Consider the following 27135-nt stretch of genomic DNA (forward strand, 5'->3'; position numbering starts at 1 on the left):
CCAGTAGACATGTATGGCAAATGTTTCAGTTTAAAAGGAAAATTTCAACAAGATAAAAGTTCTATTGGAGGTCCCTTATGGAATTCCAAAGCTGTCATAAATAAATATAACAATACATGTAAAAAAGCTAAAATAAATAAATATACTTAGAAAAGCACAAAAACATAAATAAATCATTATTTATACATTTATTTCCTTATTTATGTATATTTATTTCCACATTTATTCATGTCTACATTTATTTATTTATACATTTCTTTGTGCGTAGGGTAATGAGGAGGGTGTGGTTTACCTCAGACATAGCAATCGAGCTCAGAGTAGGCGAGGGCGAAGCGTTGAGGCCACAGTGACACCTTGTGGTCGAAATACAAAAAGTATAGCCTACTGACGTTGATACTGTCTGTGACTTGGATAAGTAAATGGCCAAAATCTTAAATCTTACTGTGTGACATGGATAGGCTACTCTGGTCTGGATTTGTAAAATGTCCTGGGCTAACAATTACGAACAGAAGCAGCGCACAAAACCGCATTATATTCAGTTATGCTGTGACTGTCCTACTCGGAGCTCGATAGCTATGTCTGAGATAAACCACACCGTCCTCATTACCCTACACACAAAGAAATGTATAAATAAATAAATGTAGAAATGAATAAATGTGGAAATAAATAAAAATAGAAATGAATAAATGTATAAATAAATCAAATAATAAATAAATATGGAAAAAAATTATATATACATAAATAAGGAAATAAATGTATAAATAATTATTTATTTTAGTTTTTTTGCTTTTCTATGTATATTTATTTATATGTCTTTATTTATTTTTTAATATTGGCAGCTTTGGAATTCCATAGTCCCTGGTAGAAGATATTGACTGGAAAAGGGCCTGGCTTTTACCTGGGGAATTTGTATTTCCAATAAAGCAAAATAAATAAATTTCAAAATTTTACATAAAATCTACTATGTCAACTGTAACATTCCATTGACAGCTCATGTTCTCTTTGTAAACAAGCAGAGGAGACATTTGAACACTTGTTTTTTGGTTGCTTCCAAACACTTTTGGTTTGACCTATAGGTTCTCACATATTTGATTCTGCCAATGTTACATACTCTTTCAATACATAATTTTTGGTATTATAATAATGTTAAAAATAGACCCCTGGAGTATATTGTTATTTTTTGGTTGGGAATGATAGTGATAACTGAGGCTGTCATTCTAAAGATAACAGTCTCAATCAATTTTGAAGAAAGACTCTTTGATGAAAATTGTATGTTGATAATGCGATATTGGTGACACCAGCTAATTTTCAAATAGCCTATAGTGTGTGCCACTGTGGATTTTAAATAAGTAAATGACTATAACTCTGTTGCCGTTTAGTCTGCGCCAAAGCATTACTGTACATGGAGTCCAGTAAATCATTATATCGTTTATTATCAGCTTCCTTCAATGTCACACCTGCTCTCTTATTTGTACTTTCTGCACGTTACCTCTGCAAATGTGTTGACGCACGACCATCCTGCTCCAAATGTTGCCATGTCCTCTCATTACGCGAATTCTGTCAAGTCGTTTGCAGATAAATATGAGCAGTACCACATTTTTCAGGATTTATTGAGCGTTTCATTGTCTCCATGTGTAAATGTGTTTTCCAAATTTTTTAATAATTATTTAAATTAGCAGGTTGTAGCCTATTTATAAAAATAAAAAAACAACAACATATAATTAATGAAAAGATGATATTGCTGCAAGTTGCAATTGAGTATTGTTATTGGGGTTTTCAAACTGGGCTCTCCCAGAGAGCTTAGGGGTCCATTAAAAAGTTTAGAGAAAAAAAAACAGCAGTAAATAAAATTAGGCTACTTGTGAATTCTGTCACTCAACCATGTTCGGCAGCAGCGTCTCTACTAATAGCGAAACTGTAAGTTTATCTACTCAAGAACAGTGCCTTTATTATTTCGCTAGTGAGAAATGTCATGTAGCTTTTAAGTTGAAACTATTTTACTGATAAATTCATCAGAGCAGCGCTGACAACACGTTGTTTATGTCCGAGTGCGTGTCCGAGTGCGTGTCCATTTGTGCGTGCGTTCGCGTGGGAAAAACCGTACATAACCTAATAAAACGTAATTTTGTGGCAAAAAACATGGAAATGATTTGTTGTTTTTATCCTATTTGTTTACTGTATATTTTGTTGTTGTAGGCTGTTAAGGACCTTTGAAATAACTGAAATCATTTGGCGAAGTGATATGGAACTGTAATGCGGTCAAAACCTGCCTGGAACTACATTAGCCATGCATTTCCCTGAAAATAAATGCGTTCGTCAACCAATCAGATTCAAGAATTCAACAGCCCCAAAAAATGTATTGATTATAAATAAATTAGCTAAATAATGCATGTCATATAACAATAAAGCAGGTCTTTAGTGAGAAAAAATTGTAATAGTGTCATGTAATAGAAACTCCTGGTTTTTGTGCTTTCTATGCTAACAAAGAACGCGTGAAAAAAAAAAGAGGTCGCCTTTGGTGCATGTTTTTCAGACCGTTTGCTTGTTTCTCTTGCGCAATCTGGCAACACGGTCTTCTCCTACTGTAAACAGCGCTGTGAGCGTCGCTGCGCTGGAGTCTACTAGGGGAGAGACAGGCACGGGCAATAGGCTCCGAACAAAGAGGGTTTAATAAAGTTGGAAGTAAAGGACGATTGTGACAGAGGCTGGAGGATATTAAGAGGGTAAGTCAACTAATGGTATTTCTTTCCTCGAATCAACCCGATTGATTATGCAAAACGTTTAAATAGATTTTAGCTGCATTGCTAACGCTGGCTGGCCTGTGGATTTCACTTGGCCTCTTACCAGTGAACTAATCAACAAGCTCTAAATCAGTTTATGTCGAAATGCAAATACCCCGCTGTTTAGGCACAGATTATGGTAGTTGCATATTAAAGCTGACAGTTATAAACAAACGAACGAAAGCAGCAGAAATCATGATTGGCTTTGCGTCATGTTGTCCAGAAAATTCGAGCGATAGACAAATCCGTTGCAGGCAGGCATGCAGCTGCACAACAGGCCTCGAAAATGATTTTTAGCGTTTCAGAAAGACTGATAGTCGTTTTGACAAGAACGTCCCAAACAAACGTGTACGTGTGCTACACGTGCGAGGGAATGGAGGCGTACCCTTCAAACTGAGTGGGGGGGTTTGTGGCACAGCAGTTGATGAGCCAGTTAGAAATCAAAATGCATGTTTATTTTGCATAAATAAAACTGATATGTTTTCTTTTGCACGTTAGATATACATTTCAAAAGGAATGCATGACATATTTTTATTGCATGTTCGATTAATGCATATTATCTTTCATTTTCTAGGTATCATCAGCAAGTGGTGGCGTCCTCCCATCTCTCCCCTAGTTCTCTCATGCACGCAGACACCGTTACCCATTTCAAATGTGCCTCTTCTAACAGTCCCATCAGCATCAGCTAAACCAAGTTCTCATTACCAAAGAGTTATAACTACAAAAACACATTTCATAAACGCAGACGTATACGTTCTCACACACATCAGCATTTCAGCATTCCAAAAGAACGAATTCCGAAAACAGTTCAACAGAGCCATAGGTTGTTGCATAAACACATCATGGCCTCTGTCACCAAATCCTCAAACCCCGAGATCCCTGATAATCACAAGGAGAGCTGGCTGGCGCTGCTTGCTGCCGCCGAGGCTTACAGTCAGACGTCCGGTTGTGATTTGGCTATTTTGACTGCGTATAAAAAGTTCCGTCCCTCTGGGATTGATGTGGAAGGAACAAGGAATAATTCCGGTACCTCCGGAAGCAGAAAGTTTGATTATGCCTATCACGTTTGGGGACAAGGGGCACTTTCAGAGTCGTCACAGCGATACATAGATGACATCGCAGTTCTGCACTCCACCACTGTACTGACGGCACAGAGACACAAACGTCTAAATACACAGGAGGCAGGAGCCAAACTGGGCGTGGATGTGCCGTCTGACAGGCTGGTGAGTGGCGATTCATTACTGATCGCATACATGTTTGATCGCAACACCTCATGACGTTCTGTGTCTTCTTTCCAAAGGGCTTAACTGGAGATGGAGTCGGGAATGTTAGTCCCAACATGAGGCTCTATTCTCAGAGTTACCCATCCATCTACAGCTCAGCTGCTGCCATTGGCCAGCCAGGTAGTCAGCATGGGAATGGTGAAAGGGAGAAAGTGGCAATTGAGGAACGTGAGAAGGCAAGAGAAAGAACTGAAATTGTGGACTTGGAGGAAGAGGAGGAGGAGGAAGATGATGATGAGGAGGAGGAGGAGGAAGAAGATTTGGATGGAAGGAGACGTAACCTGAATGAATCGGCAGGTAAGTTCACCTGTCCTGAGATGGCGTTTGTCATTCCTTCAGGTCATTCATGAACTCAAATACAACTCTCTCTTTCTCAGGCGTCTTCTCAATGGATGAAGATTCTCTGTCCCGGGACTGTGAGCCCTTCTTTGAGTCTGATGGGGAGGAGGAGAGCACTGACGGTGAATAATTATTATTATTACTACTACTATTATTATTATTATATTATTATTTATTTTTTTTAAATGGGGATTCTGGCAAATGGCAAAAAATTATTTCATGTTATGGCACATTTTTTCATGTTTAGACATTTACAACATTGTAATATGTAACATTAAAAATAGATAAGTGTTGTTTTATTTTGATGATGTTTATTAGTGTTTTAAAATATTAACTTTAATCGATTGTTAGAAGGTCATCTAATTGGAGCAAAATGCATAAATGTAATTGTAAAGATAAATTGTAAGGAAATAAGCATACACAAAAATATCTTAATACAGGAACACTACTGTTCAAAGGTTTGGTGTCAGTATTTTTAAAAATAATTGAATACTCTTATTTATCAAGGACACTCTGAATTGATCAAAAGTGACAAAGACATGTATAATGTTACATAAGATTTCCATGTCAAATAAATGCTGTTGTTTTGATCTTTTTCATCAATTCATCAAAGAATCCTGAATAACAATGTATCATGGTTTCTACAAAATATTAAGCATCACAACTGTTTTCAACATTGATAATAATAATACATAATTTTTGAGCAGAATATCATCTTATTAGACTGATTTCTGAAGGATCATGTGACACTGAAGACTGGAGTAATGATGCTGAAAATTCAGCTTTGCCATCACAGAAATAAATTATATTTTAAAATATATTAATATATTTCACAATATTACTGTTTTTACTCTATTTTTGATCAAATAAATGCAGTCTTGAGCATAAGTGACTTATAATCTCTAATAACGTCTGATAACCGATATGGTACCAATATAACTAATAATTCATAGTTTTAAATCCTTATTCAGTAATCACAAGCGATTGGTAATATTGAAAGTATGGAAACCTTGTGTGAGTTACTGAGAGTAACATGTCTCTCCATGTTTTAAGTGCTGTTCAAAGAGATCATTATCTGAGTTGTGTCTGACACTGGAACATAAATGGTTTTATTGCTGTTGTTCATATATTTATATCTGTTTTATTGCTGTCAGGCTCTCTAAGTGAGGAAGCCCCTCCCCCTCCTCGTGGCTTGGCAATGGGTCACCTGTCGTCTCGCTCGTCTAACCCCATGGCAATGGCTCGTTCACTTCCTGTGTCTGTACCAGTGTGGGGCTACAGGAACAACCATGCCCATCAGGGTGACTCCCATAGTGGAGAACGGGTCAGTAACACATCCGCTTTTTACACGCCCTCATCTACATACCCACCTTCAACAGCTTTATAGAGATCAAAATTATTTATTTTTGGCAGATTATGTATGCACTTTTAATACAAAGGATGTGTAAAATTGTAGGTAGCAAAATTGTGTCACCAACTTGCATAACTCATTTGGCCAATATTGTATGTATCCTTCATACATCATGTTCTCATAATTAATGTTTTTTGAACAATTCCATACAAAGTGGAACATGGGGTAGAGGGAAATGTATATTGCCAATATACACCTATACACATATATCTTTCAAAGGTTGGTATTTATTGGAGATTGGTAAGATTACTTTTTTTTAAAAGAAATATGTTGTGTGTCAAATACAGTAAAAACAGTAATATTGAGAAATATTATTATAATTTAAAATAACTTCTATTTTAATATATTTTATATGAAATGTTGAAAACAGTTGTGCTGCCTAATAGTTTTCTAGAAACTTTTTTTCATGATTTTTTTGATGAATAGAAAGTTCAAAAGAACAGCATTTATTAGATAGAGAAATATTTTGTAACAATGTAAAAGTCTTTACTGTTACTATTGATCAATTTAATGCCTCCTTGTTGAATGAAATATATATATTTTTAAATCTGACCCTAAACTTTTGAATGGTAGTATAACTATAGTTTTGTTCTATAGTAATATTCATAAAAAGTTCATTTATAATTAAATAGGTCCAAAAGCAAACTAATATTTTACGATATACTACATATTTTTAATGACATTTTATTCACAAATTAGTGAGTTATTAGGTTCCATTTTTTGTTTATTTAGACAATGTCCCATTAGGGGTGTTGTATCTCAAAGTATTAAGATAATTCCACCTTAAAAAAACTGTATTTTCCCACTGGAAATGTTTCACTAAAACTGTATTTAAATACATTTTGGGGGTAAATCTGTGTTCTAAACATTAAGGTGCAATATTATTGTACTGTATTATTGACCCAGTTATTGATATGGTGTTTTGTCACCACCCTTTCTGCCATTGTGATAAAATCCACTTAGATAGTTGGTTTATTTTTGTTGAAAATGTTTATTACATTTCTCATAATTTTGTCATATATAAATACTTTGCTTGATTTAAAAGGTATATTTTATTTTAGGTGGGCTGTGCAGACCTGGACCACATAGCTGCCAGTATGAAAGCCCTTCTGGTACCGGGAGCCACAGATGGAACGGAGATGTTTGGAGCACTGCCGCGACCTCGCCTCAACACGGGCGACTTCTCTCTTAAGCACTGAGAGAAGACCAACGTGTGCATATGTTTGTTTGAGAGTGCATGAGAACGAGCCGTGAGCTTGTTTGTGTGCGAAAGTGATTTGAACAGAACTGGAGAGTTTAAAAGACACAAGGTTTGATGGATGTTTTTAGCAAAGATGTTGCCAAATCTAAAGCTTCTCCTGCATATCATTAGTATTTCTATGGCGTTAAAAGTGGCAAAACCTTTACCAAGCCTTCACGTCTGCTGCAGAAGGATGAGAGGTTTGATTAGCATGTCTTAATTGGAGAATTTCTTCTGGCTTTGACTGGATGGTTGTGGCAGACATTGTGCATTTCGTTGAGAAACACTAACAGCAAATGTCATTGCATCATTTCATTACTAATCGTCCCCAGTAACTGTCCTCTGCAGTGTGGGATTTACTGATAGTATATGAGCCTATTTACACACTGAGACACTTGCACATCCATCACCAGAGGAGCGTTGTACATTAGCAAACACTACATGTTCTTGGAAATATAGACTACTGCAAATTCAGTAGTGTATATTCCTTGGCAAGATTGCCAAAGCTGACTAGATGTTAATGTGAATGCTTGCAAATGATGTCACTCTCTGCCTGTGTGGACTCACTTTTATTTCCGACACTGTCCTGAAGACTTTCTGATTCAATGCTTTGTAAAACAAAAGGACAATGAGAGGACAAAGCTTTGAAAAAACACCAAATGTTTGGGATTTTATTGACACAAGAAATTACTTGTTTCTGCATTATAATGGATTCATGTGCTTATAATGGATATGAATGCAGGAATATGACGCGTATAATTGTTGATTAGTTTGATAACTTCTCTAAAAAAGGATAAGAATATGTCAAACATGAGGGTTTACAACACTACAGATGTCAACCAGCTGTGTTCATCTTAAACATTTCACAACTGTTCAATGTTTAAGTAAATGCGTTTTTGAATAAAAGTTGTTTGTTGTCGAATCCTGTTGGCCTTTTCGTCTTGGTTTCCTATAAAAGTTCATCGTTTTGCTTAGTGTGGTTGAGTAGACTGAAGAAAATGTCGTACTCTCCAAGGAAAGTATGATTCCTGTGCCCAGCAGAGGGCGATGTTGACTTTTCATGTACAGTTACTCTGTCTATGGATTTAGCAGACACTTTTATTCAAACCACCTACAAATGAATAATACAACAAATCTTAAATTCAGACCCATTTCCTCTTTAAATGGAATGGAGTTTTTTACCAAATGTTGCTAGTTTTTTTTACATAAATGCATAAATTATTCTGCCTGATGGCACAAGAACACATCGGCCGACCTTCATTAATAAATTCTTTAAAATAATAAATATGTAAACTCTAGTCTTTCTGTTTAAAATAATTTGAATAATAATCATTAGGAAACAAATTGTGACTATTGGTGAATGTTGCCGGCAGCAGACCGAGCAAAAAATATAATTACATTTCATGCTTTCAATTACCCTCTGAGAACTGCTAAATGGCAGAACATCTTTGTTAGAGTAGGGCCTAATGTAGGCTAATTGTATTTTATTATTTTTAGCAAAAAAATACTCTTGAATGGCCATCAATAGAGAAAGATTATTTTGTGGCTCCACATGGTGTAGTTACAGCATCTACCCACAACTGGGCCAAACCTTGACCCTTTGAGTAGCCCTACAAGACCTGTACCTGGTTTTAATGTCAGCAATAAGAACAACACACCACTCGTATATAACACAATAGAGTATTATTTTGAACTTGTTTATTAGAGCATAGAGATAAATATTCACTAAAGTATCTGCATTTGTCATCACATGGAATATAAAATTAATACAGTGACTATTCAAAATCATTAGTATAAAGATTAATGCTACACCAATTAAATTACTGGCAAAATAATATATTTTGAGGATGCACACTTTTGAACCAACCTAGTGGTTTGCAACAAAGGCAGATTCAGGTTTAGAATGCAAGTCTCCATTTACAGTTTCATTTTCGTTATTGAAGTTAGAGGCCTTTTTTTTGGCTTCTTACCCCCTAATTAATCAAAGTTTCCAGCATAGCTATTCTGTTCTTTTCCTTACATCACCCTTACCCTGTTTTCTTCCAACCCCTCCTTCTCTTTATGTATTCACCCCTTTACTGGTCCTTCTTTCGGATCCAGCAGTAGGAGTTCCTGCCCACCCAGAAACCAGGGAAGAGATTTTCATTTATGTTGGCTGAAAATCGATGAACCAGTTTGACCTCCTTGGAGCCGTCCTCTCCCTCTTCAACTAGGCAAAACTTGATGATGCCAGCTGGCTGGTCAACGTAGATGCCGATGGTGGGGCAGAGGGGAGCCTGGAATTCTATGTTCTCTCCATTGTGCCAGACATGGTAGCAGGATCCAGCCCAGCCAACACCCCATGACAGCTCATTCTCTCCCAGGCCACATGGGCCATCCTTAGCTTTCCTCCCTGTGCTTTCACACGCTGCCCCGATCACCACCCAGCCCTCACAATCCACCTCCCAGTACCCACGACAGCCCAGAAGACCCTCCTTACACAGCACCTTCAGGAGGATATTGTGAAAGTCAGTTATATTCTTACTATATGTTGACCATGACAGTCCTAAGATTACATTCTGTCGTCATATATTTACCCTCATGTCATTTCAAACCTGTATGACTTTCTTCTGTGAAACTGTGAGATGAACATGAGAACTGGATGAGTCTGATTTGCAAATGGATCATTCAGACTGGTCTTGTAAAGCACATTGACTGATTCATTGAAAAGATGAGACTCAAATGATTTGTTCATGAATAAATACAATCACATACTGTACACAGAATTATGGTCCATTTCCACCACAAAAATACATTATGCTTTAGGAAATCTAATTACGAAAAGTCAAAATTGAAATTAGGACATACAAATAGATAAAACGTCATAATTATGACAAAAAACAAAACAACCAGTCAAACTGACAACCAGTCAAACGTTAATGGTAGCTTGAGACATTAATATCTTTGAGACATTAATATCTGACCAGAAACTTTGAAGTTAAAGTAGTTTTAAAACTTAAAGTTTAAAGGTTTTGAAGGCAATAAACAGACAGACAGATAGAGAGAGATAAGTTGTTTTAGCATGTTTTTAACATGTTGTAACACATTGCTAGCAAGATTTAGCATAATGTTTCTAGCTTGAATTAGCAGATTGCTAACATGTTTTAACATGTTTGCTAACATGTTTTAACATGTTGCTAACATGATTTAATACATTGCTAGCATGAATTACTATGTTGTTAGCATATTTTAACACTGCTGGCATGAATTGGCATGTTTTAATGTGTTGTCAGCATGAATTAGCATTTGCTTGCATGAATCAACATTCATGTATTAGCATGTTTTAGCACACGTTGCTGGCATGAATTAGCATGTTGTAGCACATTGCTAGCATGAATTAACATGTTGATGGCATGTTTTAGCACGTCATGTCCTAAGGTAGTTGCTAGGCTAGTAATATATATGTAGATATATGAAGCTTAAATAATCTATTAGAGTTATTGTATAAAAGTTCTGAATGAAAGTCTATGGGACTTTTCGTAGTTTTGATCGTCTTTTTAAAGAAAATCGTAAGTCAGATCACTTAGAAAAGATATACACACTAATGGCGTTTCCACCGAGCGGTACAGTACAGTACGATTTGGGGCGATAAACCCTGATCCGGCTTGTGTTTCCAACGCCAACAGTAGCCTTACTTGATAGGCGTCTGCGTACCATTCTGTACCGTACTGCTCGGGTTAAACAGCCATAAGTCAGAACAGTCTGAAGGTCTCAGCAGAGTTTTAGTGATTCTAGCTTGAAAGCCCTAGGAAAATTATTACAAAAAATGTCAATTTTGATTTCATATGTCACACTGACAACTTTTTTTCTCATAATCATAACTTAGTATCTCACAACTTTTATGTCATAGTTATGACTTTTTAAGTCATTGATCAATGTTTATATATGAATAAATACTTAAATTAAATCTGTTCAAATCATATTGTATATATCATGTACATGTACATTGTGTCTCTTCAGAAGATATGGATTAAACAATTAATTTCATATAAATTACTTTTACGATGTCAATCAGTACTTTGTGAAGCTTGAAAATGTTGATTTTTGAAGACGTTTTGTTCTGAAGATGAATAAAAGTCTAGGTTTGGAATGACGAGGCATACATGATGACACAATTTTATTTTTTGTGTGAACAAACCTTTTTAAAGCATAAATATAAAGACAGTACTAAAAGAAAGAGTTACATGAGCTGATCTAAAATGATACAACACAACAAAACCTGTGGAGACAGATACATACCTGTGGTGAATGTTCATATCTCTCTGGTCTGTCCAGAACAGGACACACTTCCTCTGCCTTACGTGACACTTTGGCCCCACCTTCTGAGAGCCACAACATTTTCTGAGCAGTTCTGTCATCCAGAGAAAGATTTATCCAGTCTGAGAGAGAAATAACATTTCAGAAGACAAGCGGCTATAAAATAACAATAAAGAACTATATATAAAAGGACTGTCCCATGTGGATGCGTACATTTCATCAGCTCAGCTCTGGTATTGGGCTCAGGGATGTTGGCCTCATACGGTGGTGCCTTTGCTGTGAAAAAGAAAGAAAGAAGAAAGAGCAAGAAGTCATTATATTCTATACCACGACTGCATAATCCTATTTAAATGTCAGCTGTCTAACGAAGGCCAAGGCTTCATGTGATTTGCATTGTATTATGATCCTCTCCTATTTACACAGAGTGGTGTAAAGAGAGCAGTGGTGCAGAACTCACCTTGAAAATGTGGTAATGATCACACATGAAAACCACTTTGTCAGATTTACTATTTTGAAAAATGCTATTTTGATCTGAGTGTCCAGATCTGTTCTATTATAAGAGCACAATGTCCTCCGATAAGACCTGAAATAATGATCTGTTTAGTGACATGGTTTATAGTGAGCGCTCAGCTTGGTGAAATTAAAGCGAGGCTGTGAGGGATAGACATGCATCTCTTCGGAACTGTTATTTAATGTGTTTTTGGGTTGTTCTGCTGACGAAACACTGCAAAAATATATTTCCAAGAAATTTCAGTAGACAAACTCCAGACAACATTAGCTTTTTACAGCGGATGCCATTGAAAACACGGTAAAGGCCCGTTCACACCAAGGACGATAACTATAAAGAATAAAATATAGCCTATAGTTGTAAATATCATTCTCAATATTAAAGAACAGCAGAGTTCACACCACAGCTATAGCGATAACTATATAGAGAAACTATATTGTTGGAATCACTTTCAGAATGATTTTATCCAGCTGATGAACGATAAAAACATTGTCAACCAATCAGAATCCATCCTGCTGTAGGAGCTCGAGCAGACAAGCACGCGCTTATGGTGCACTCAAGTCCTCCTGGGATGTTCGTATTTACGAGGTGAGAAGTCGTGTTTACGACATCATGTGCGTTCGTCTCTTTGGTCGGAGCAAGATGGCGGTGTACCTTCTTTTAATGAATTTCACAAAAATACAGCAAGGTTTGTTAACTCTGCTTATAGAAAATGAATAGCCGCCAGGGTCGTCTAGCAACTCTCCGTTGGCTTGCGAGCTGGAAAAAACAAACTCTGGTCAGGCCAATCACATCGTGTCTAGAGTCGGTGGGCGAGCTTAACATAATGACGGCAGAGTTGCGGCGGTTCCGAGTGCTACTCGTAAACAAAGAAGCTTGCGAACAGCGGTCTTTCGAAACGGTTTTTGCCGCGACTCTGGAAGACTTGGAGTTAGAGTTAAACAAAGAACGGCACTAAAGTCATTCTTAAGAAAGGAAGATGTGTTTGGAGTTTTGCCGACCGGATACTGCGAAAGTTTAATCTATCAACTAGCTCCGCTTCATCTTCTTCGTTGCTCTGGTTGGTTGTAGCGATATCCTATTGCGTGCAGAGGGAATTTGAAAGATAACCGTTTATCGCGCCCCTCGGATTGAGCCCTGCCAATCTTGATGTGGGTCTGGCTTGTCAGGCTAGACGTTGCATCCATTGATTGCGGCATGTTTCTCACTGACACGCCCCCAACTCGTACAGATTGGGACTTAAAGAAAATCCCGAACTTCCCACTGGTATTTACGACTTTGTGGTGGCGTTCATGTGCGTTAAACTCGTAAATATGATCTTTACGACATGACTTGAATGCCATCTTAGAATAAACAGAAATATTTTGTTTGCTGGTGTGGACGCTAATATAGTTAAAGGGCTAAAATTGAAAATTCTGTAATTAATTACTTACCCTCATGTCGTTCCCAACCCGTAAGACCTTTGTTCATCTTCGGAACCCAAATTAAGATATTTTTGTTGAAATCCGATGGCTCAGAAAGGCTTCCATTGGCAGCAATGACATTTCCTCTCTCAAGACGTTGTTAAAAAGTTCATCTCACTACAGTGGTTCTACAATAGTTTTATGTAGCGACGAGAATAGCTTTTTTGTGCGCAAAAAAAAATCGAAATAACGACTTTATTCAACAAGTTCTTGTCTTCCGTCTGGGCCTCTGACGTGATCTCACGAAGCACCACGACGCATGCGCGCGAATATGACGTAGAGCCGGCGTTCTCATAGATATGTATACGTTGAATTCTACATTGATTGTGCTTTAGGTCTTGGCCTAGTGCTCAAAATAGTGCTAAAGTGTGCATTTCCTGAGAAACGAAAAAGTGCACGTAAAAGTGTCTTATCAAAGCCGGCTCTACGTCATATTCTCGCACAACTGCTTTGTGAGTTCACGTCAGAGGCCCAGATGGAAGACAAGAACTTGTTAAATAAAGTTATTTTTGTTTGTTTTTGTGCACAAAAAGTATTCTCATCGCGTTATAAAATTGAGGTTGAACCACTTGAGTCACATGGACTATTTTAACAATGTTTTTACTACCTTTCTGGGCATTGAAAGTGTTATTTAAATAGCTGTCTATGGAGGGGTCTGAGAGCTCTCGACTTTCCTCAAAAAAGTCTATCCCTCACAGCCTCGCTTTCATTCATGCCATGGCACTTCTCTGAATAAGGTCTATACGGGGCGTTCTGGTTAAGTGGTGGAGGTTAACAGTAAACAGTACAGTAGGATTGCATCGTTCACAAGTACCTGCTGGATTTACTTCTGCTCTTGATCCTTTTCTTCCTGTAGGAGTGAAAATTGACATCAGTTAACTTCAGAGGTTAACCTCAAACACTTCAAATGAAGCAATGGGCAAAAAATCACTTGAAGCAATGGGCAGTTTTAAAATTACACTGGCGCTACACAAGCATTCTAGATTCTTCCTTTTCCTTACATTGCTTTTCTGATCCCCCTTCCTTACCTCTCGCGTGCAATGTATCACCCTATGGTATGCCATTCATCTGTTGTTAGCACTGAATCATATAGTTTACCCATGCCTGTCACGGTTTAGGTTACAACTAAGAAGCATGCTATAGGCCTAAACTTACATTCATCATGGACACACATCATAGGCTCTGACAGCAGTTTCTAAGAATACATTTTTGTTTCTGCCGCACTTCATGTCCATGGTGTTAGTGGTGTTGGCATGTTTATGTCCAGCACTGTGTTTGCAGGTTTAACACTTTTCTCTCTATTGTTGATTTTCACAAGCACCTTCTCAGAAAACCATCTCCCGTCCCTGGTTCATGCATTAGCGCTCCCACATTTTTGCCTTCTTTGGCTAATGTTGACACTCTTAGGTTATCATAATGCTGAGTGGCATTAAGTGTATTGGTTCAACTTGTTTGTTTTAATCGCTGCAGCCAGAGGGGGCGAAGGTCACTGTAACAATGAAGTGTACAACTAGACTTCCACATAGTGTCCTGAAAAAAGAGCATTGTAGTGGCTAAAACGGAAAGGTTGCTGGTTTGAGCCCTGCAAGTGGTATTTTTTTTGGAAATTTTAATGGCTGTATTGGATTAGACAGTGTGGAGATTAGAGAGGAAACCACAGGGTAGAGCGAGAAGAACAGGATCAGCACCGGACCTTGAGCTGGGAATCAAACTCAAGTTGGTGACATGTAGTCGCAGTTGCGCTATATGTCAAAGCGCTGAACACGAGGCTATCGACTCTGACAGAAAGGGGTTTTTTTTGTCTTGTTTCCCAGGTATAATATGTTTTCAGAGAATGTATCTTTATAGAATTGCACTTTTACCACAAAAATATATTATATGTTACAATTCTTAAGTATAACAATGTTCAAAACAAGTGAAAAGTCTTTACACTTGCATTTTTAACTTAAATATTTATACATTTTGCAGTGTTGCTTCTCAAATAAAAGAAATGTATTTTAATTGATACTTTTAGCCATTTTAATTGTAATATTTTAGTGCTTTATTTTTAGGTAAGCTATTGTTAGATCAAAAGACTAAACTTTAACACTTAATTTTACAGTGTCCGTATTACACGTTACATGTACTGAAGTAATCCATTTAAAATATGCATAATTACAAGCAACTAACCCTAAACTAACCCAAACAAAGTACATGTAGTACTTAAAGTACTAAATGTTAAGTACTTAAATGTATAATTACACTGTAACATGGATATCTTAAAATAAAATTTAACCATGTCATATTTTTAGTGTAGGGATGTCGGCTGATTAAAAAAAGTCTGAAAGTGACACCTTGAAGAATCTGGTCTCACTTTCAGTGATACCAGATACGATCAGATACCAAAAAAAAAATCATCCTGTCAGTAATTCCTCAGTCACGTTTAAGCAAGCCTGAGATGTTGGTAAAAATGCTTGAGACTCTCTTTTGATTGGCTGAGCGGTTTGGGCCGTCGGAGGGGACAGAGATGACTCACTATAATAGATCCTTGTGACAGTGTGCACCCCTAAGTGATCGGGTCAGCTGTGTTCCAATGCATTCAGGACGGGCACTTTTGTACACCTGTTCAAGACCCCCACCACTGTTTGTGATCTCGCTGACAATCACCAAAAACAGATTGTTTCACCATCATCACCAACATCATCTTTTATCAACCTTCAATTATTTTATATGTTATACATCTCGAAGACACACATGCTATGACAAGTAGGCCCATGAGGCCATCAAGTAATTATGAGATACAAGCTCGTACAAATGGAGGGTAATGAAAATGGCAGCACAGTCATTAATCTTTGTTCATGTTAAGCACATGAAATGAAACCTTACAAATAATCCAGGTGCACATATAAATTCCATCCATGACTTTGGACTTAAAGAAGCAGTTATAGAGGAATGGCTGGTACAGCCACGAAGGGAACAGAAGGGATCATGGCTAGAAATTACAGCAACTGCTGCTGACAGGTCACTCCATCAGTCATAGCCTGTTTCACCCTCTCTTCGGGACCTCTCCCTTATAGGGGCTGGTATGGAGGAACAAGAGGGAGGGGTCAAGCAGAACAGCCAGCATACTATACTATAACCATGGTCATGAAGCAGAGCTCCAAAATAAAACAAATCTGAAGGATCTAAAAATGTCGGATGTCAAGTCTCTGTTCACGCAATTTGAAGCTGCACGTTAGGTTTCTTTTCATGCTGACAGCTCTTCAGGTTAGGGTGTGAGATTTAACCCTGGTGTTTTGTGAGTGGTGACTTGGTGGAGGATGACCATGAGTGGGAAAAGGCTGTAAACAAGAGGTACATGGAGGGGGTCTGGGTGAAAACCTCAAAATGTCCAATGAGGGTTCATCCGCAAAGCCTTGTTCACCAGATCAACACACAACTGTAAAATGTTTGGTGGAGATCAGAAGACATGGCAGAGAGAATGAGAAGGGCCAGAATCAGCAATGAGTACTGCCAATTAATAATAATAAATGTATTCATCTGTATTTTTGTCTCGTTTCCAGTTTTTTTTTTTTACGGAAAAGGTACTGGTAATTTTATATACAATTTCCTCGTTATAACATTATACATTTGTGCAATATTTTTAAACACTTTTCTTGTGTTCAATATATATATAGTTTTATATTGAGTTTTATATTGAGAAATTAATAATTTAGTGAGCTTTATGCTTAAAAAGTATGAATAGATAATCATGTTCATAGTTGTTTTACATTTGTATGAACATAATTCAAGATATCTTATCTAAAAAAGTTTTGTCGTACAAAAAATAGTGCTTCTCAAGTATATATAATATATATATTCTTAAAATATACATTTGCTTGAGAAGCACTATTTTTATAAGGCTGGAAATAAAACAAAATAATGTTTAAAACGTATACGTTTTTTGATGAAACTGATTTGGTTTATTATTTGAAACTAGATATCAATACTAGAAATCACACACAAAAAAAAGGAAGTGCAGAAAGTTACAAACATGTCCCTAAGAGTAGTAAAGATTGATAAGGTAGAGTCATTCACCTAAGTGGAAACCATGAGCATGGTAAATTCATGTTATATTATGTTTCTAAATTAAATAACCTCAACATTAAACCTTGTCAAATCTTTAAAATAAAGCTAGCACCACATAAAGGGAAACAACCTTCTATACTGTTGAGCAACTTTGAACTTGACCTCTTTTTAGCATCAGCAGCTATGTTGATGACCTCAGGGTCTTTGCTAGGCTTTGGTGTCTTTTGCTCGTGATGACAGTGCAGAAAGCAAGTTGTTTGTGTTGGACACGTCTGTAGCGTTTCGTGCCAACCCCTGCCATGCACCCAGCCGCTGCGGGCACGCTGGTATGGTTCATATCTGGTGGTTGGATTAAGGAGATGTTACACATGATGATTTGAGAGGGAAGGCGATGGATATGATCTCGTGGCCCCTGAGTGTTGAAAACCACATGCTGAGTGGTGGCCTTCTGTTGATTGCTTACTTGAAACAGGCCCGATGGAAAATAACATGAACAGACAGATGCACAAATAGGGGGATTCATGTCTGTAAAGGGAGATTTCGGCGGTGTGACACATTACAGTCCTGAGAAAGACATTCTACCCGGTTGGATAAGAGATGTTCTCAGGTATTTATATCAGATCTCTCTTAACATTGATTGAGTTGGTTTCCATGCTGACTTAGATTGCTGAGAATTACGCACTCATGGTGTCATGAACTTTTGGTGTCTAATCTTGCCGGATACCACAATGCCCAACCCAGACACAACTTGGCTAAATCACAGAAGGCATAAATAAAACAAATATGGTACAGCTGTGGAGATGAGTTACTGTGGTGTGTTTTACACTTCATTACTCCTGTGATCAAGAAGGCGGCATGTCATCATTGATAAGTTCATCAGACATCAGTAGGAGCTTCTTCTCAACTTGAAATAAGGTGCAAGAGGGTGCTAACAAGGTGAAAAGCCATACTAAAAATAGCTATGTTATATTATATTGTATTATATTATATTTTATATTATATTTAGTGCTGTCAAATTTATTACACGATTAATCGCACCCAAAATAAAAGTTTGTGTTTACATAATATATATATATGTGTGTGTGTACTGTGTAGAATTATGTAGTATATATAAATATACACACATGCAAGTATACATTTAAGATTTTTTTTATATTTATATATCAAATATTTATATGTATATATCATATACATTATATAAATATATACACAGTATATACTTGCAAATATTTCTTAAATATATTGAGTGTGTATTTATATATACATAATAATACAATTGGATATGATTAATTGCGATTAAACGATTTGACAGCACTAATTATATTATATTTGGTGCTGTCAAAGCGATTAATCGCCATTAATCGTATCCAAAATAAAAATTTGTTTACATAATATATATATGTGTGTGTACTGTGTGAAATTATTATGTATATTTGAATACACACACATGCATGTATATAGTTAAGAAATATTTGCATGTATGTATATTTATATTATATATAAATATAACACATTTTTCTTAAATATATACATGCATATGCGTGTATTTATATATACATAATAATTACACACACTACAAACACATATATATTATGTAAACAAATGTAAACATGACACAAATTTTTATTTTGGATTAATAGCGATTAATGCAGTTAGTGCTGTCAAATCGATTAATCACATCCAAAATAAAAGTTTGTGTTTACATAATATATATGTGTGTGTACTGTGTTATTATTATGTATATAAATACACACTCAATATATTTAAGAAATATTTGCAAGTATATACTGTGTATATATTTATATATACATACTAATTCTACACGGTACACACACACACATATATTATGTAAATACAAACGTTTATTTTGGATGTGATTAAGATTAATCGCGATTAATCGATTTGACAGCACTAATTATATTATATTTAGTGTTGTCAAAGCAATGAATCGCTATTAATTTTATTATTGTGATTAATCGATTTGACAGCACCCATATTATATTATAATGATATTATTTAATTTGACGTTTACACATTTTTTTTGTATTGTTTTAATTTAAATGAAAATTATGAATAATATATTTAAATTGTAATAAAAAATAAATATTACAAATTAAAATACAAAATTAAAATCTAACTAAAACTGAAATGAAATTAAGATCAAGAGCGATTGGAAGAGAAAGAGAGAGTTGTTGAGATGACAGATTAGGACGATGTGTTAAAGTAGAAGGGTGAAAGAGGTACCGTGCAACTAACACCTGAAAGCTGATTCATCTGATGAATGCATATCAGTTCACTTTGGTACATATATCAATCTCACGCTTTGATATTGAACTTGGAAACATTTAAAATATGTATTTATTTACTTATAGTGTTGGGCATACACAGTTTACTGTTACAGCATATGTAAAAGCTGAGTAAAGCATAGCTACAAAGGCTTTTTTATGAGTACATATTTCGCATTTGACCTCTTTAAAGCACTTTAAATAGTATGTACGTGATAACACTGTTTGAGTCTAGAGGATTTTTGACAACATGCTTATCTTAAAATATATGCAAGGCCAAGAGAGAGTGCTCTTGTATGTGCATCTTTCCTCTCATTATAATTTGTGGTTGAAAGATTGAGTAGAGCAGCTGCTAAACGCTTTGTCTCTGTAAAGACTATTATTATTTTCCTGTGAGATGTTAAGCTGTGCACAAGAGCCTGGAGTGTAACAAGTATGACAATGATGTCCAAGGAGCCCTCTCCTCATGCTGTCGACCTTTAGTCTTTCCTGTGTACCTCTGATCTCGGCTTTCTCCGAGTATATGCAACTCACACAAACTGTCAGAATAACCTTCCATCAAATCAGCATTGTGGTGACACTTTTAGTTTGGGTACTGTCATCAGTGCTGTAAATACTGCAGGTCCTAAGCATGTAGACTCGGTTTGAAGTGTCTAGAAAGATGCGTGGATGCATGACCAGGTGCATTCCATAGTCTGAGATGAATTATTATTGCTACATTTCAGACACTGATCACACACGCACACACGTTTACTTAGCTATCTAAATGGGGACATTCCATGGACTCCTATTGTTTTTCTATACAGATTTTTTTTCTTCCAACAAATCACAAAGGACATCCCTAAAAGGAGTTTTTTTTTCAGATTTATCTCACTGCAAATTTGCCCACAAAATAGGGCTAAGACACTCACACACAGACACTCACACACACAGACTTGTTTTTATTTCTTTATAGACTTAATGTTTTTTGAGCTAATGATATTTTCTATCCCATAACCCTACCCCCCTACACACAACCCACACAGAAATGTTTTTACATTTTTATTCAAACATCATTTAGTTTGATTTATTAGCTATTAACACACACACACACACACACACACACACACACACACACACACACACACACACACACACACACACACACACACACACACACACACACACACACACACACACACACACACACACACACACACACACACACTCACACACACACACACACACACAATATTTTCCTTTTCTGTTCCAATTATAACTGTCAGTCGGGTTCTGTACCACATGCATTGATATGTACGTATTTTATCTTTTTAATTTTGTGATGTACCACGATAAAAAAGAGAATACCAATTCAAATAAAACTAATAATATATGAATATTTATTTAAAAAAATATACAATAATAATAAAATATTTATGAATATAATAAATACAATATATTTAAATAACTTAACTGTTTTATGTCCATTTTACTTTGCCATTTATGTGACACATATATAGACTTTGTAGGCTTTTCCTCAGGCAACTTAATTTTTGGCTGCCATCACTTAGTTTTACTGGTTTTTTTTTTTCTATTTATTATGTGACTTTTGCATTTTATTTTTATTATTTGATCATTCTTACTGTCAATTTTCTCTGTTGATCCACTTCCATATATATCTATGTAAAAATGTGTCTTCTATAAAGCACTGTTTTACAAGTTTTAATTATTTATTTACTTCTAGAGTGCCAGATTATTAAAAAGATTTGCATTTGTAGCAAGTTACAATTCTTAGCTTAAATGAGGCAGAAACTGACAACAAGGTGTCCTGGTACAGGTGAGCCTGTTCGGAAGATAATAAATTGAAATAGGTGAGGCAATGAGAGCAGTCCTTACCTGCTTTCTTTGCTTCAGGCATGATTCCGTTGGTGCTTGGGGTACTAGGCATTGCAGGGGTGGATGAGCGTCTTTTGACTCCGAGTCTCTCAGTCTCTGGGTTCCCTTCTTATTCACTCTGAAAAAGGGGGAGGAAAAAACACTGCCTATATGGGGAGGGGGTCTGTAGGTGGTCGAGGTGGACACGAGGTTGATCCTGTCACTTAAACCACGTGTAGTTCACGTGTACCATGAAATGAGCCAATATCGCACACACACATTTGTCAATCTAGTTATGCAGCAGAATTTATGGCAAAAAAGTGCAAAGTGCAAAAGTTTCAAGAAAAAAGCAGGGTATTTTAGTTTATTTCGCCGAAAGTGTTTTGTGCAAAAAGTGTTTAAAAGTGTTTGTTTATACAATGAGAAGAAAGAATAGGTTTTCTGACCCCAGAGTTCAGCAGGGCGTCTGACATTACACTCACATTACTGTCACGTCTGAAGGACATCTTCACACACAACCCGAGCATTTTTCAGCTCACCTTTTGTGCTGCAGGAAATGTTATGTATCCACAGCAACTTTGCTAATACCAAGATTCTGGACTTGCAAATGGACATGGAGGGTGTAATGAGCCAAAAATGTAGACTAATCTTCCCTCCAAAACACCTTGAAGCAATGCGCATTGAAATAAATGATTTACTAAGATTGCTGACACTTGGCTGTGGACCTTATGTCATACCTCATGAGGCCATCATACCTTATAATAGCCTTAATGGAACAAAAGTATCATAAAAACAGCAAATCTGTGCTAATCTGAGGTGGATCCACTCAACCGTATTACAGCACATTATCGCTCAGCTCAGTAATGAGAGACATTTCTCCATCTCTGATTTTAATGCTTGAAAGCAGACTGTCGATTATATTTGGCCTGTCTTCATTCCTGATAAATGAGACAGGTGTATTCCTTGTCATTCTTTTCACAGTCTTCCTCTTAGCACCTCTGTTCTCTCTTTAACGTGGTAATAAGAAACAGCTTCCCTTCCACGGAATCCTCAGTTTCATTAGCTCCTCACGCTTTGAAGACCTGTAAGTTAGGCGGTAGAATTTTAATAGGTGGCAACTGTAAGCTATCTTTAGCTAAATCACTTTACATTGTGTGGGTATGTGAATGTATAGGATGTTTTAAGAGACACCCTAACCATACCTCCCTCCGAAATAGCATCGGTGGAATGACAATGGTTTGTAGGCTGCACAATGTTTGTTTGTCTGTTCTGCGTAAATCAGAAGTAACTACTATCAAAAGATATTATTATATATACTATAATATGTAATATTATATAGGTGTGTGTATTGTTATATCATATTATTAAATTATTTATTATAAAATTATATAATAATATGTAATAGGTATAATATATATTATGCTTATTACATATTATTTAATAATTATGAATATATTCATATAAATATTTTATATAATTTGATATTTCATTTGTGATAATTATATAATATAATATAATATACGGACAGAAGGATGGACTGACAGACAGATGACGGATGGATGGGTGTTTTAGTCTGTATAATTTACGAGTAAATAGTATCAAAAGAAATGTATTATATCAATAGAAGCTAGCTATATATATATATAGTGAGGTCTTCCGGTTTTGATTTATTGACATACATGGACATGGTGGTCATATGTGTATTGTTATAACAGACCAGCACGTCCATGTATGTCAATAGAGCAAAATCAAAACCGGGAGACCTCACTAAACCTTTGCTCTAATAAGCTCAGAATAAAATCACAGTGGCATCCCTGGCAGGTGCGCTCTGAGTCACGGGTAGTCACGGAAACCCTGTTCAGACAGGATGTGAGATTTATGACTGACCACTGACAGAGGCCTCTCCTAAACAGAGGTTTCCTTTTCCTGCAATATGTATATGCTCTATTCTCATATGCCATGCGATTCTTCTTGTGGACATATTTGAAATGGGTTTGAATTCAGATTTATATTAGCGAAGGTTGAGCAAGTCACACACCATGGTGCATTTCTCCCTGAGAAAACAACACAATTTCAGTCTGAATAACTTGCAGTTGTTTTGATGTTTTTGTTGAGGAAAAATACAGTGCCAGGCGGAGAGCAAAAGAGTGAGCGAGAGAGAAATGCCCTTACGACGCCACATACACCACTGTTCTGTCTCAGTTTCAGCCATGTGCTTCTTGGTATCCACACATTCATCAGGGCTGTGATGATAGTTCTTCACTGAATATGATCTATTTGTAGAGAAGTTACCTAATACCAAACATTTAGAGAGGGCTAAAGGCTTGAGATTTGTAAAGTCAGATGTGCAATGTTTTAATTCTCATTAGTTTAACAGCTTAAGCCGGAAAAACAAATCACGGTCTCCTGCTGCTCTGCCTTTTGACATGGTACATTTTAGACCACCAGGGCTGTTTACAGAGGCCAGTAAGCACAAAGGTGTCAGACCTTGGCATACCAGCAGATCCATTTACTTTGAAATTCATTCAAGCTCTCTTCTGCTTGCTTTAGAGTTTTACCATGACTTTGACTTTGGCCTGGATACAAAGAGACCGACAGTGATTGATTAAGGCCATTGACTTGTCCTGCTCCATGGGACAACAAAATCTTTCAGAGAACATGGGTGGGTGGTGTGGTAAAGGGTTTAGAGGAACACGATAGAGTGTTGTCGGCACTGAGCCTTGTAAGATCCAGATTTACCACATACTGCCAAAGTTATACATGAACGGACCCAAGACAAACAGGCCCACAAGCTGAGAATGACTGACAGCTGACAAAGATAGACACAGAAAGGGGACATGAGCATATGGGCAGCGGGGGTCGATCTAGAACATTCTATCCTCAAGTTCACATCTGTTTACATCAAACACACTACGATTAGCAACAACTTATGAAGTAACAACAAGCAATGAGAGGATGGATACAATCTTGGAGAACAGCCATGTCATTGAATGTCAAGCTTTGATGATTAATCTCAACCAACTGTGGCTATGAGATGAAAGTTAGACTTATAGAAAAATGTAGCTTAGGTTTATGTCCTCGGTTTCAGTTTGTGTCCTTTACGTCACCTACATTATTGTTGTTCAAAAGAAATAGGTAAAAAGGTCTGTAAGATTTTTAATGTTTATGGAAGAAGTCTCTGTTGCTCACCAAGGCTGCATTTATATGAATAAACGTTTTAATATACGCTGCTCCAAAAAAAGGGAGCGCTTAATCATCATAGTATACAGTGGTGGAGGAAGTACTGAATCTCAGTACTTAAGTAAAAGTACAAATAACCAGAGATATATTTACTTGAGCAAAAGTAGAAGTACCACAATGACAACCCTACTTAGGTAAAAAGTACCTGATTTGAAATGTACTTTAAGTATTAAAAGTAAAAGTACTTGCATACCAATTTATTCTGTCTATATTCTAATAAAAAAAAAAAACAGTACTGGTATTTATTTTTTTTAAACCAGTATGGCCTATGGCATTTTAATTAAGTTAGTTTTAGGTTAATATAATTGTGCTTTTTACTTTCTGACTTACAATTCTGGTTATCTATCAGGGTGATCTGCAGAGTTAAATATCATTATTCTGAAGAAATATTCTCACCAGTGTTCAATCAGCTTTGACGTATTTAAATCTGCATATTTATGATATTTTTACCTTTTATAAAGGGCATTTTTCCCCTAATCTTATTAAATATAGGCTATGCTTCAGCTTTCCTTTTATATTCTTAAATTTAATCAATAAATTAAATTAGAATAAGACACTATAGGGCTGTTACCAATCAAATTAATTAATTTGCACTGAAAAATTACAACTGCATTAAATAATGTTATGAGATTTTTTTGAATACAAATAAGAAATGTTGGAAAGAATGTTTAAACATGAAACTAAACCGCCAGTAGGTGGCGGCAGGTGACCGTCTGATTGAGTGAGTCATTGAGTCAATTCAATCAAACGGCTGATTCGTTCAGGAATGAGGCAGGCCCTGTCCCAAATGGCACACTTCATGTGCACTTTCGGTCTTGTGGACTTACAATGGCCGCTGTGTGCGCGTGTCCGTTAAGTCCACGAGACCATAGGGTGTCCTATTTGTCATTTTAGGTCTCAGAAGGGTGCTCGCGAGCGCCCCCTTTGAGGTCGATATGCGCCCTCGATGCGCACTTCTACCGAGCCCGCACCGGTGCGGGTTACGCATCGGACTTCTTCCCGGCAGTCAAAGCGGCATTACGTTGTGAAAATGCGGACTCAGAGGAAGACCGTGAGGGTTTAGGGTGCCATTTGGGACAGGGCCGCAGTCGTTTACGAATAGGCCATTGAATCTTTGATTCAACCGAATCATTCAAAACGCTGAATCGTTCAGTAAAACACTGTTGCTGTGAGATGTCCTGTGGTTCTGCTGTGACCCACACAACTGATTTTGCAGTAAGTGGCCACAGACAATTGTTCTTTTCTTATTCCTCCTGACTGATTTGTCTTTAGTTTTGTGTTTTGTTAGGGCGTGCCACTGTCTGTAGCATGAGGCAGTACCAGCAACACAATCAGGTTGCACAGGCAGTCCTGCTCCTCCAGGATGGCACATCCGTTTGTTTGGTGTGTCTCCCAGCACAGTTTCAAGAGCATGGAGTAGATACCGGGAGACAGGTAGTTACACAAAGCAGGACAGGGACGTGGGCAACAACTCAGCAGCAGGACCGGTGTGCATGTTTCTGTCAGACTGTCAGAAACAGACTTCATGATGGTGGCATGAAGGCTCAACGTCCTCTAGTGGGACCTGTGCTCACAGCTCAGCACCACGCAGCTTAATTGGATTTGCCAGAGAACACCAGAATGGGCAAGTCTGCCATTGGCGCCCCGTTCTCTTCACGGATGAGAGCAGGTTCAAACTGACCACATGTCACAGACGTGAAAGAGTCTGGAGATGCCGTGGGGAACGTTATGTGTGCAACATCATCCAGCATGACCGGTTTGGCAGTGGTGAGTAATGGTCTGGGGAGGAATATCCTTGGAGTGTCGCACAGACCTCCATGTACTTGCCAACGGTTCCGTTACTGCTGTTAGGTCCTGGGATGAAATCCTCTGAGCCATTGTCAAACCTAATCCTGGTGCGCGAAAATGCCCGGCCTCGTGTGGATAGAGTGTGTAAGCAGTTTTTAGATGACGAAGGCATTGATGCCATTGGCTGTCCCTCACGTTCCCCAGACCTGAATCCAATTGAAAACCTCTGGGACATTTTGTATTGGACCATCCGAAGCTGCCAAGTAGCACCACGGACTGTCCAGGAGCTCACTGATGCCCTGATCCAGGTCTGGGAGGAGATCCCCCAGGACACCATCCCACATCTCACCAGGAGCATGCCCAGATGTTGTGAGTTTATACAGGCACATGGGTAGCCTGGTCTTACCAGACTCTCGTACATTTCATTTGTACAGAGAGTCTGGCCACTCTCCATTGACAAACGTTTACTTCCTTGAGGGCGGGTACTCTGTTGAAGTTTAAAACTATTTTGGGATCTGCCAAGAGCCACTCTGGATCTGCCATAACCAATCGCTAAAGTTTGGTCTCATGCGCCGTTCGCCTTTTGTTTCTCACATGGAAG

At 37.3% G+C, this 27135-nt stretch overlaps 2 protein-coding genes across 2 annotated transcripts; one reads left to right on the forward strand and one right to left on the reverse strand.

Annotated features, from left to right (window-relative positions):
- Positions 1–2571: 2571 nt before the first annotated feature.
- On the forward strand, positions 2572–7975 carry akt1s1 (AKT1 substrate 1 (proline-rich)). The gene is made up of 6 exons (XM_079835578.1): positions 2572–2723; positions 3355–4003; positions 4081–4360; positions 4441–4524; positions 5557–5726; positions 6875–7975. The coding sequence occupies exons 2-6, from the start codon at positions 3623–3625 to the stop codon at positions 7010–7012; spliced, it is 1053 nt and encodes a 350-aa protein (XP_079691704.1). The 5' UTR covers positions 2572–2723; positions 3355–3622; the 3' UTR covers positions 7013–7975.
- A 748-nt stretch (positions 7976–8723) lies between these two features.
- LOC307124405 (tripartite motif-containing protein 16) lies at positions 8724–21759 on the reverse strand. Its single transcript, XM_079813573.1, has 5 exons — positions 21528–21759; positions 14135–14170; positions 11563–11625; positions 11332–11471; positions 8724–9539 (listed from the first exon to the last, which is right to left on the reverse strand). The coding sequence occupies exons 1-5, from the start codon at positions 21577–21579 to the stop codon at positions 9129–9131; spliced, it is 702 nt and encodes a 233-aa protein (XP_079669699.1). The 5' UTR covers positions 21580–21759; the 3' UTR covers positions 8724–9128.
- Between the last annotated feature and the right edge of the window lie 5376 nt (positions 21760–27135).

This window comes from Gobio gobio (assembly GCF_949357685.1).
Source record: "Gobio gobio genome assembly, chromosome: 1".
In the NCBI taxonomy this organism is placed as follows: Eukaryota; Metazoa; Chordata; class Actinopteri; order Cypriniformes; family Gobionidae; genus Gobio; species Gobio gobio.